Below are 13216 nucleotides of genomic sequence, written 5' to 3' on the forward strand. Positions count from 1 at the left end.
AGCATTACATTGAGTTAACGTATTGTACTCCACAGACTGTGCTCTTGAGATTGTGAAAATAAAATTGACACGACGAAGCATTTTTGCCCATAGATCAGAGGTTGCAAGGTGTACATGTGTGGGCGTCTGTGTATATACATCTATGTAAAACCTTGCAAGGTTTCCTAACCATCAACCAATAAGAAAGACAACTATAAGTATGATAAAAAAGGTGTTTTTTTTTGTGTGACCTACTTTCAAAAAAATTATGCCCTGTGCAGGGACAAATGTGCAGCTAAGTGAGTCAGGCATTATGTTTGCCTCAGATGTTTTCATGAACTTATTTTGTCTATAAAAATAGATATAGACTATTACCAGCCTTGTTCCCCGGCGAATAACTGAGAGGCACATGTTTTGAGCTCTGATGCTACAAAGAGGTCAATCGGCCGTCTTGAGTTTGATATACATCTCTACATGTGACTGCCTTCATTGGCTGAGTGGTTTGTTAGTTGGTGGTTGGATACTGACCGTTGCGTTGGAATTGGCTGCAGTAGTCCTAGCTTTGCTTTCTACCCTGAAGGAGGAGGAGTTCAGGGAACTCCTCTTGAGAGCTTTATTGGCCAGCAGGCTGCAGGTCTTCCTGTACTGGTAGCGCAGCAGTGAATAGACAAACGGGTCGCTGGCTGCCTTGCTGTAGGCCAGGCATTTGGAGAAGACACCCCAGTGAGGGTTGATGGGTCCTGGGGAGAAGAGCTCTACAATTCTACAGCAAAAAAAGTAAAAAAATAAAATAAAATAAAAAAGGATAGAGAAGTCACAAAATTCTTGTGTAAGTACTCGTACCCTTTGAACTTTTTGTATTTTGTCATGTTACACACACAAATTATAATGTATTTATTGTAATTTCAGGTCAAAGAGCAAATTGAAGGAAGTAATTGTGACGTGTAGGTAAAAATAATACAAGGTTTTCAAATGTGTGATAAAACTTTGTTGTTGGCACGTATTTGTATTTAACCCCCTATGCTCTAAACCCCTAAACAAAAGTAAGTCTTTACTAATTACTAAGCGAAGCAAAGCAGACGTGTGCAGTTCAATTTTATTTTAAGTTTAGGTCTCATCACCATAAATAAAGCTGCTCTGTGAAGTCCTCAGTAATTTCATAAGGAGCACTAAAAACCGAGTAACTTCATTAAGACCTGGGAACACAACGGACATGTCAGGAATGCATTTGTGCAGAAGTTTAAAACAGGCTTACGTCCGTTTTAATCTTTGGACTGAGCTTTGTTCGGGCCATCTCCAATGGCACAACACCAAACCTACCAAAACTTGACCAAGAAATCTGGCAAATTTTGTCTCTATCTCTGTGGTAGAGTAAGAAGAAGGATGTCATTGTTGAGAGAAAGCCATGAGAAATCCCCACTGCAGCTTTCTACAGTCATTCAGAGGACACAGCAAACACAGGGAAGGAAAGGGCTCTGGTCAGAGACCAAAATGAAATGTTAACATGTAAAACTCATCCCTTAACATACAGCTACTGCAACAATAAAATGACTTCATATGCATTTGCTAGAGTCTAGTCCAAGTTTAGACCTAAATATAATAAAAACATGTGCACAATCCTTTGGAGATACATTAAAGTTTGTGGCTGCAACACGACAGCATGTGGAAAAGTCTAGGAGTTATACATACTTTTACAACTCAATGTAGACTCCGAGAGGCAAAATGCACAAAGAAGAAGAAATACACCGGTAGAAATTCATAAGAAATATTGTGTCATTGCTTCACTTCAGAAGTTGACTTTGTTTTTTCCTGGAGTCACTGATAATTAAAATTAGCTGTTGTCGTAAATCAGTTTAAGCCTGTCAAACCACTGCACTCCAGTGGTTTGACCAGAGTGCAAAGCACTGACCGTGGTGGTCAAACATCATTATGTTTCTCATCTCTTCTGGAGGAGAAACATAATGACAAGGATTATGTTTCTCATCCTTTGCAAACTGGAACATAATGAAGATGTGACAGCCTAAATGTTTTAAATGTCACTGGAAAGTCTGAAAGTGATAATTCTACTGATTGTAACTCAGCCAGGAAGTCTACTTTATTTCATTTAGTTTTCTCCGGATATGAGCTCTTTAACATCCCTGCTGATGTTGTGTATTAGAAATGCATTTTAACTTCTGTGCCTCGGAAAGAGGTTCAGATGTTCAATAAGGACGTGCATGCAAAAAACACCCACGCAGTCACCCACTCAAAATCCTCCCTGTAAAGCAGCAGAGATTTCAGCTCACCTTGTAATGACGTAAGGTGTGAAACAGACCACAAATGTGCCGATAAATGTGCTGATCTTCTTGGTGGCCCTCTGCCTCCTGCGCTTCTGCTCCTCCAGGCATTTCTGGCGAACACTGCCAAGGCAACACAGGCACCACTTCAAGAGCATGACAAGAGACATGCAGACATGATGGAGGAAGTTTAAACAGAAAAAAAAAAATACTTGGAACTGACACAAGCACAGCAGCTGTCTTTGCCCTGCATTTTCTGATAACATTTTTCCTACTCGTCTCATCCTTTTGGTGAACTGAAAAAAAACAAACACTTGAGCTTAGCTTAAATATACATATTCTCCAGGAATCCATACAGTTATGAATAATTTGTCAATAGTTTTTTTTTAAATACACAGTTGAAGTCAAAATCGACTGAACTAAGATTTGCATAAACTATATGTTAAAGTTATATAAATTCAGATGTTATCATTATTTATTTATTTATTTCATATATCACATGCTGCATTTTATTTAAACTGACCTTGTGATTCATTAGTTAAACTCAAGCACCTGATTGGTTAACCTGCACAGCAACTTCACCGAAGACCAATCACCTTCTTTATAGCATTTTAACCCGAAACACAGACTCTGATGCGAAAGGCTAAGATAAAATAGATTAATGCCAGGCTGTAATGACTGATTAGCTTTGATGAGGGTAATTTGTCACTCTGTCCAGGGTGGCACGACCTGTGGGGTTAAAAAAATATTACGTATTATTTTATGATTTAACTGGGAATCACTGTTAAAGTTAGCTGTTGGAGTTTAATTCAGCATAATACTTAGACTGCAGCTCTGCAAATATACAAGTCAGAGGATTTTCAGTGCTTTCGTTGTATTAGAAGCACTTTAGAGTGACTGAATGGATCATTGCACAGACATCACAGATAATTTGGAAACACCATGAAAACAATTCGGGCTAAAACATTCTTAAAACTGGACCTGAATGAATACCTCTATTATTCAAATTCAGTTAATATAAGATTAACTCTTAATGCTTCGGTTAAGTTGTAAGGTTTCCCTTTCTATTCTTTTCTCTCTTTTTTTGCAGAAAGAGCTTCTCTGGGGAGAGGACTTGTGTTTGGTTGTTAGGCTCACTCAGGTTGAGACTTAATGAACTGCATATGGCTGTCACACAGAACAAGAAAATAATAGATAGATAGATAGATAGATAGATAGATAGATAGATAGATAGATAGATAGATAGATAGATAGATAGATAGATAGATAGATAGATATTTCTTTGTATTTCTACCTGGGGTGAATATCCACCAGCAGCACCAACGTCTGCATCGTGATCACGTCGATGCGCTTGCAGTGCGACCTTGCAACTTTTAGCACTTTCAGATAGGTTACGCACATCACGATCAGCGTGAGGAGGAATGTGAGACAATGCAAAGCCACGGTGAAAACAATGTACTGTTTCCCAGCCGCCTTTGCCCGGACGCTGCAGAGGGTGCAAGACGCGTAAAGGTGGTTGTACCCGAGCCAGGAGCGGCAGGTGGCCACCGCGGAGAAGCACATCGAGTGTATCCAGGTGTACGCCAGCGCCAGTACCGCATCCCGGTGGCGTATTCGCGAGTGATAGCTCAGCGGGAACACCACCGCCACCCACCTATCGATGCTGAGCGCTGCCATGCTGAGCATTGAGTTCGTGGTGAGGAAAGTGTCGAGGAAACCCACGATCTGGCAGAAGCCGCTGCCTCCGGGGTGCCCCGAAGTGACGAGCCCGACCAAAGTTAGAGGCATGTTGGACACGCTCTGCAACAGGTTGCAGAGCGACAAGTTGAGGATGAAGAGAGCGGGCACCTGCTTGCGGATCTCCGGGTTGTACAGAAAACAGATCAGCACGACGACGTTGGAGAGCAGCGACACGACGATAATCCCCAAAATCAGCAGAGAAGCAACTACGTCCGCTGCGTCCATGGTGCCTCCGCCTGAATATCCACACTTGGAGAGAGCGCATCCGCAATCTTCATGCAAACTGCCACAAGTCACGACGGTCAGGAGTCCCCAGTCATGCTTAACGTCTCCAAGATATAAATGTCTCAAATCGCTCAGTCTTTCCAGCCCCGTTAACTATCTGACCAGTTGCTCGATCTGGTCATGTGAGAGAATCTGGATGCGCATTTCACATGAACGGGGTCAGAACTGAAGGGCTTTCTCCTTGACGCGCTGCGGTAGTTTCAACCCAGAGCATCCCGCTGCTGGAATCACATTTCATGTCTGTCTTGCTGCGCAATTGCGCATAATGAGAGGCAAACTTAAAAAGAGCGCAAAGGGATTCTGTCTTGAGCTTTGCAGACTTTTTAATATCCCACTATTTTCCCTCGCGGAGGTGTTCCAAACTGCTGGTGCACCCCTGCTCAAACGAAGCTTTCGTAGAGTAAAAATAGAAATACGACGCACGGTGACGTCACTGTCGATTAGGGTGAGGTCATGCGCGTCACGTTGAACTTTGCTTTGCTTTGCTGCTTTCGCAGGGGAAGTTTTCGAGAATTAAATGTTTGACAAATTAGACTGAGTGAAATCAACTCATCAGCGTCACACTGGTTTATTTAAAAAAGCAGCACATGGACAGTATATAACTATGGGATATTTCATTAAAGCACATGATGCATCACATTAGAGGAAAAAAAACACATGCATTCCTCCTAAAAAGAAATAAAAAGTTAAAACAGAAAAACAAAAACAGAAAAAGTGATACAATTATCACTTTTTTATAATTGCAATTATCACAATTGCAATTGTCACAGATGCAATTATACAATGCTTAACTGGAAAAAGAACATTTTCAATCAGGGTTTCTTTCTTCCCTGTAATAATATATATTTTTTCTAAATCAGAAATACTTAAATTTTAATTTTGCACATCACAGTCATTTTTATGATCCCCCTTCAGGAATGAAAAAGTTCTGAGAGACCAAAAACAACAAAACTTTAAAATATTTTCATCTAGAATTTTGCTCATCTTGTACATAACTTTTACAGTTTACCGAAAAAGGAAATTTAATCAAACTTAGACTATGGGTCTTTAAAAATGGTTTTCCTGCCTTTTTATATTTATTATTTTATTTTATTTTTTTCACATTTCTAATTTTCAGGGAGCTAGTAACACTGAAACAGATCACTGGTCTGTGGTGACTTCAGGGACCAAAGAAGCTCTTTTCTGACTACTGGTCTATATAAGCCCAATAACATTTGTCTTACAGACCACTAAAGTCTTTCTATTTACAAACTGGACGCCAGTGAAGTGATTTATGAACAGCTGTTATACTACAGTGAAATTTCCCACTCGTAGAAGTTTGCATATCGAACCTTTTCCACATCATACATGTTAAAGTTACAAACTTCGAGGAGTTTTTCTCTGATAGGCCAACACAAAGTAGCAAAGTTGTGAAGTTAAAGAAAAGGGATGCGTGTTTTCTTTTTTTTAAATGAAGAGTGAGGTGTGTATGTGTTTCTCCCCTTGCATTCTGCTTATCTGAATAAAACCCAACGCTCACTTGTCTATTTTTTGTGCTCTCCATAAATCTGGTCTTCATAGAAGAGCGATCCAAATAAAACAATTGTTGAAAGAATGATATAAAAAAGTTGCGTTTTTAGTTTGTCACAGGCCACAGTGGAAGTAATAAACACGCAGAGGAAGATCAGAACATACTTGAACAGTATAATCCTGCGGGATTTTATGTTTTCTTCGGGTGTTAGCACGTTGGTCAGGGTAGGAAGAGAATCTTCGAGGCTGCAAACAACTCCAGATCTTTCAGCAGGACCATCGCAAACATACAAGGGATGGTTTTAGATCATGACGTGAAGCATGTTAATCGATATAAGAAATACAATAGTACAAGATTTGCTTGAGAAAACGATGAATCGCCTCTCTCCAGTGGTTCCTCCTCCTCCTCCCCGTCCCAGTGGTGTGTTCTGTGAAGCCACTAGGGTGTGAATACTACTGCCATTTCCTATATTACTGGTGCTGGTCATGATTTTAGCAGTGTTTTTTATTTTTATTTTTGTTTAGATAAGAGTCAGCTGTCAGGTTTTATTTTTGTTACTGTCTGGATGCTTGTATAAACACAAACAGAAAAAAAAAAAATCTTGTTGGCTGAATCCACAAATATAGATTGTGCTTCTGTGTCCCACTTAGATAGACACCTTGAGATTGTAGATGTTTTTTCAGGTGCTGATAGGATGGAAGAACAAAGACTCGGCAGTGAATTTTACAGTCCTGAGTGACATTTGGAAAGGAACCAGTTCAGCTAGACTGCGCGCACACACACACACACACAACACAGTATTAATCCACAGTTCAGCGGTTCCACACTGTCTGGCATTCAATAGAACATGCTGTCTGTAATACTTCAGAGGGATATTGTCAACAGAGTGAGTCAAGTGGTTTTATTACCTCAGGAGCAAAATGTATCTGTTTTCGTGTGCTGTTTTTAGAGAGGACTGACTGACATAAAGACACTTGATATGAATATTTTATCTTTTAGTCTGAATGACTGTCAAAGAGTGATCAGAATATTTGATTTGAGGGTGAATTATTTCAGCCAGTCACTTCAATTGTGAGAGATGCTGTCATGTATTTATGCTTTAGTAGAATGAAGCTACTGTGCAGCATGTTACCCATGGCGATTTTTCACAGTTTTGAGTCTGATTCAGTGACAGTAAATTAAAAATGTAATCCAATATCTTCTGAACAAGAATGTTCTAATTTAACCCTTTGTGTTACTTTTCTGCATTAACTATGTTGTATTATTGTGGAATTGTAGTCATTTTCCTACTGTTCATTTAAATCCTTATGCTTGACTAGAAATGGAAATCTAGCAGTGCATCAGTTACGCCAAGATTTTTTTTCACCACTGTTTTTCTGTTGTTTTATTATAATTTGAGCAATGCCTGTGTCATATCTGGAGTTTATTGGTAAAATATCTTAGACTAGACGGCTAAATGGTTCATAAAGTGAAAAATGATCCAAGCCACCTCAACAAACTTGCAAAACTAAGCATTTCCGTACATCTATGACAATAATAATCAGTTTCTTTTCTCTCACTTTATTGGAGTTCAATATGGAGCCCTTTGAAAGTTTTAATTAACACATTCACAGGGACTTTCGAAGCCAGGACGGAAGTTAAAATGACTCATTTGCAAAAAACTCATTTAACTTCAGTTTTCATGAGGAAAATTAAAAGTCCTGATGTGATGAATAGCACTTAATTGAAATAAATTTGTGCCAATGTCTCACTACATGATTGGAGAAACTGTTCTATTTGTTAGACCGGCTCTCACACGCGCATCTGTCTTACATCCCATTACTAACAAGGAATGATGAATTGCCTGTGACGGGGCTTGTAAGGGGCTCGGAGGATTTTTAATTAATTCCACAGAGGGAAATTTCTCACTTCTGCCCTTTCTACTTAGCAAAGGAACAGAAGGTGAACCTACATTCTATTTTCTTTAACGCAGAATTAATTCTCTGCTGTGCTTCCCCGACCAGGATAAAGTTCAGCTTCATTTTCTTACAGACTGTGAGTTAATGAGGTGAGGGGCTTCAGCTACACAAGGCTGCACAAACAGTTCCCTCAAAGTCTCCGAGTACACTTGTTATATGCCGAATACATTTTCAAACGCACAGTGAGGTAAACGCCTTGCTTTCACTCGACATTTAAATTTTTTTTGGAGCGTTTTTACATGAAGTACTAAGTGAATCAATGCTCCCAATTATTTGCTTGTTAACCAAGATGTCTCCTGTTCCACTTTAAATCGCCGCTTCTTAAACCTGAATGTAAAATGATGGGAGAGAAACTTGCCAGTGCAACAAATTTCAGCTCTGCAACGTGCGCTCTCAGTTTTTTTCAGTCCTGTTTAGAGTTATGGTCAAAGCTTCCTTCATCTCCTAGTTGGTTTATTTTGACAGACATTGAGTGATTTTAAATTTGAATTTTATTTTTGATCGACTTCTCTCTAAAAGGTTGTCTCAGTGCTCCCTCCAGATCAACTTTGGCTGCTACTCCACGGCCCTTTTTTGCACAATTATCTGCTTTGATATATTCTCTTGTAATGAGAGCAGCATCGCAGCGCACAAGCTAGACTGAAGCAACTCCTTGTAAATATATATATTTTTAAATTAGGGTGTGAATATGTATCTTGATCATGATGTTAGATGTAATGATGACGTGGAATTTTTGTACTATAATTTCTTCTGGAAATTAAACATTTTGATTTGGATTAAAAGTCTTTTTTTTTTTAAAAAGAAACAAGCAAGATAATACATTTGACATAAATGACGTAAGATATAAAATTCAGTTATCTATGAAAATGTGCAAATATAATTCAATAAAAAGTACAGACTTAGCATTGGCTGTCTGGTCCTAGAGGCACAACAACAAAAAAAATATTTGCTTGACTGCAGCCCAAACCGCATCTTGCCCAAGTTCAGAAACTGTCTATTCCTTTTATTCTTTGTTTGCTTGTGCATGGGCAACTTTTACCTCTGTGGAAAGAGCCGTATGGCTTGTTTATGCTATGAGTCATGCATTTAAATATAATTGGGTGATTCAGAGGGAGCAAGAGATCACTCATAAACATGCAAGTGTGTTTTGCAATCTGAGTTCTCAGGGCAATGGTTTTCATTATAAACACAAAGTCCACAAAAGGTTACGTACTTGAAACTATGAATGCTTAATTTATTCTGTTTGTCACTTTGTGACAAACTCAAATCTCAAAATGTTCAACTACTTTAGGGAAATGTCTTGTCTAGCATTGATCTGTGGAAGCGTGGACTGTATGTTGAACTTAAATACGATTCTTCCAGTTGTGTTTGTTGTAGACATCCCATAAATCCCACATGTCATCCTGATAAGTCAACATGTTTATCAGTTTGTGAGGCTCTTCAGTACATTCATTCATCATTTTGGACTTTGTAAGAGTGAATCAAAAAAATGGACTTATTTAGATGATATCATCTGGTTTCAGGTCCAAATGGGCATTCTTGCTTGTTTACAGCTTTGCATGTCCTGTTTAAAGTGCATTACGTTGCCTCCTTAAAACAAAGAGGAAATTACAGCACCTACCGTACCACCTAAATACAACAGTCCTCTTGGGTTTGTATCAAAGCTCCAAAATTGAAATAATGAATTTAATCCAATAAATAAGGCACACTCAACTTTATTTATATGCATTCTTGTTCATTTCTAATAAAAACACTCTGTGGTTAGAGTCACTTTAGAATGTGAGTTAGAAAACTCAGAAGTCTGCATCAAGTTATTTACTTTACAGCAATTCCCCTTCCAAATAAGCATGTGGTGACAGTGAATAGCTGACGGCCAAAATTACAGCAACTAAATACAATGTTGGGAAAAAAGTGTTAATTGATAAAATAGCAAAAGAGAGGGAAGTAGGTCAGTTATTCTTGCTCGACTTTGACAACTTCACTATGTAGACACGCTGTGGAGTTTGATGTTCGACTCAGTTAAAAAAAAAAAAAAAGGCGACTTACACACAAACTCTGACAGACGATCAGTAGAGCAGGAGTTTCAGGAGTTTAAATTTGGTAATCTACCACTGCTGATACAATTTCCATCACCCACTCATCATGGAGTGAACAAACTTTATTGGTAAAAGGGTGATTACTATCCTTAGTTTTTTGTAGTTTTTTTTGTATTAAGCATTTCATTTTGACGACACATTGATTAATAAATTGTTTTAATAAGAAGAATAGGACTGTTTGGTGTCCTTTCACAGCAGCTCTCAGGGTTGAACAATGATGAAAAGTCACTTTGCAACAAGAAGATCCAAGGTTTGATTTTCAACCTGGAATCCTTTTACATGGAGTTTGCATGCTCTCTCCTTTTTTTTTCATTTTGTCAAATGATGATTGTAAAAAACTGGAATTTCTCAAAAGTTCAGTAACTCAAGCGAACAAGGAACTAAACCCCCTTTGCTTTTTATCATCCAATGCAGTGCCTCCCTCTAGTGGACGTGAAACCATATCAAAGGAAGGACTCGTTTTGAAATAACATAAAAAAAATATGAACTAACTTTTTTATTTTTTTATGGTTCCGAACATAAGTATAAAATTTTTGTCTTTAGCTGTAAGCTCTACTTAAATATATTCATAAAAAGAATTGGTCAGTTTTAGTTTTGCATATTAAATCAGAACGTCATGCAAAATATTAATTTTGGTCATTCAAACTGGAAACATGAAACTATTATGTTATGTAGAGTTGTTAAATATAACAGATGGACGAAATTTCAGGAGTGGGTTTTTTTTCTTCTAATTGATCAAAAAAATAATCAAAATTTCAGTTGCACAGAAATATGTTGTGGTCTCCGCCATCGTAAGGAAGACTGCTAACTTTACATTGCAGCAGATAGTCATTGACACACTCCACATGGAGGCTGTTCATTTGAATCCTTATGTTTGGGTTCTGTCAAAGCAACCTGAGCTTCCATTACACTCAGCAGAGCCTCAATCTGATCACCTCCATGCTACTCTGCATTGATGCAGTAAATGATGCTTTACACTATATGGACATTAATTTAAGTAGGCATGTCTATTTTTTTAAATTAATCTTTTGTAATATTCTATTTAGATTGTTTGTTAGCAGTATACCACAATCATCAAAACAGATGAAAAAAAAACACTTCAAGTATAGCATTCTGTGTGTAATGTCTTTGAAAAAAATATAAATGGTATTTTCAATAATATTTTAATATATTTAGATGTACATGCACATATTTCTTTCGAAACGCCCATTAGTCTTGGGACTCTTTCCCTATAATGACCACCGGAGGGCGCTCTCTGATCTCTGTAAAAAAATAAAAGCTCCTGGCTGCTCAAGCTGCAGGAGCTAAACTGATTCAGCGGTGTGCTGTCAGAGCTGTCAGCACTCATTAGAGCTGTCTCATTAAAGTGATGTCAGTGGCACTCCATTAGCAGTAAAATGAACAGCTGCCTTGCCTCGAGGCCAAGTCAACAAGTGCACTTTGTCGGTCAGCGCGGCCTGCGGGGTTAACCTGCTCAAGACAGCAAAGAACAACCAAGGTTTGTGGTGATTTTCTCAGACGGTTTGTGCTCTATGGTCCTCAACTCCCAGAGTCATAAGACCAGATTTATACAATTTTAATGTGGCATTAAAAATTATGCTGTTGGGTTAAGATGTCGTTGTGTTCTGCTGATTCGGCTTATATAAATTACAGGTGAAGTTCTTTCAAACTAGACCATTATTTGGAGTAAAATATTAAGGGCAAAGTGAATAACTTTGACACTAATATCCAGGAAACAAGAGGTTGTAAGCATCACCCCTCCTTTTTAAAAAAATCTGTATTTAAATATTCAAGAAGGAATTTTTTAAAAACCCACATAGGTGACGTGCTTTCTTAAATTCAATGTCAAATTCCAGTTTCTCAATTCCACCACCTGGGGGCGCCAGTGTGTGAGGTTATCCTATGTTGCTTGGTATCAAGAATAATAAGAAATACATATATATTTAAATATGAGTGTTCATTTGGTTTTGCATTGTATGCACTTTTGACATTATCCACAAATGACTCAAAATATCTGATTGTTTAAAAAAAAAAACAAAAAAAAACAGCTGATCTTTAGCTCTTTCGCCACACTTCCTGTCCTCTCCCTCTGTTCCTTGTCATCCAACACATGCTACACCTCAGACAGGCACTTAGTTATACCAAGATCTGAATAGCATTTGGGGTCAAAACCACAATATCCCCCGATTTACCTTCCCCCATTAATGGCCTATTTAGCCTACCGCCGATGGCAGTAAAGAGATAGCTAAGCTTTTATACCTTCTGACTGGATATATTAGCAGGTAATGTTCTTAAAGAGGATTAGTGGATGGAAAGGGGAAGGGGAGAACGAGAGTGGCTGAAAGCGCCATAGGGATGGCATGGAAGCAAATAGGCAGGTGATAGCAGGGAGGATAGGAGAGCTTATGTTGCCTTGTGCTGCCTCTAGCTATGAGCTACTGATGGAGGATTAGCAGCCACTCTGGACTATGCTATTCGGGGCAGGTTGAGTCATATCTCTATAATTGTTGGTGAAATAAACTTGCTTTTACCTTTATAAGAAATGACAAATCTGTTGGTAATATCTAAAAGTGAACCACCATACATCAGTTGTGACGGTCAATATATATATATTTTTTATGCAGCATGGAGATGAGAAATTTTACTGTGATCTAAAAGTGACAGTGAAGAATGTGCTTGAGGTCGAGGTCAAGAATCACAACAAACCAAGCAAATTATCTTGTTTACGGTGTTTAACAGCTAACCTCCTGTCCACTCAAATCTTTCCCTAAATAGGCGTAGCAGTGTTTAATGGTGGCCTTTCCGAAGTGAAAACATCTGTGTGCGTACTACCAAGCATTACCCTCCAGGGTTTAAACATCAAACCAAAAAAATGAGGCAAATGACCATTAATAATTACATAAAATAATCACATTTCTAAACAAATTAATTTATCGGGTGGCATTAAATAAACCCTCTGGAAATAAAGTAAAGAATCCAGGTGTTGTGTTTAAACTTATGTTAAATTCCTGGTTTCCAGGACTGTCTACTGGCATACATAACATGCTCATTCAGGAGGAGTGATGACTGAGTCAGTGACTCAAAGCATTTGGCTAGAGAAGATAGAAACCTTTTTTTTTAGGACTTTGAATGATGAACTGAACTTGACTGTTCTGTTTAATAACAAGGTCTAGTACATATGTGACTAACTTTAAATCGGTTTTTTATGATTGGATTAAATTGACTATACAGTTCCAAAAATAAATTGGATGATCTGTTTTTATTTATTTATTTATTTACTTTTGTCATGAATTGTCGCTATACAAATCAACTGAATTGGAGGGAAATTCTTCTTTCATGTCTTTACTGATTGGAAAAACCCTTCACATGAAC

General features: G+C 38.2%; 1 protein-coding gene across 1 annotated transcript; it reads right to left on the reverse strand.

Moving 5' to 3' along the window:
• Positions 1-224: 224 nt before the first annotated feature.
• Positions 225-4675, reverse strand: LOC106947802 (G-protein coupled receptor 26-like). Its single transcript, XM_015033045.1, has 3 exons — positions 3550-4675; positions 2265-2378; positions 225-742 (listed from the first exon to the last, which is right to left on the reverse strand). Exons 1-3 carry the CDS (start codon positions 4218-4220, stop codon positions 466-468), a joined length of 1062 nt encoding a protein of 353 aa, XP_014888531.1. The 5' UTR covers positions 4221-4675; the 3' UTR covers positions 225-465.
• Positions 4676-13216: the final 8541 nt, after the last annotated feature.

This window comes from Poecilia latipinna, unplaced genomic scaffold (assembly GCF_001443285.1).
Source record: "Poecilia latipinna isolate Pla-1442-1.1 unplaced genomic scaffold, P_latipinna-1.0 Scaffold256, whole genome shotgun sequence".
Classification (NCBI taxonomy): Eukaryota; Metazoa; Chordata; class Actinopteri; order Cyprinodontiformes; family Poeciliidae; genus Poecilia; species Poecilia latipinna.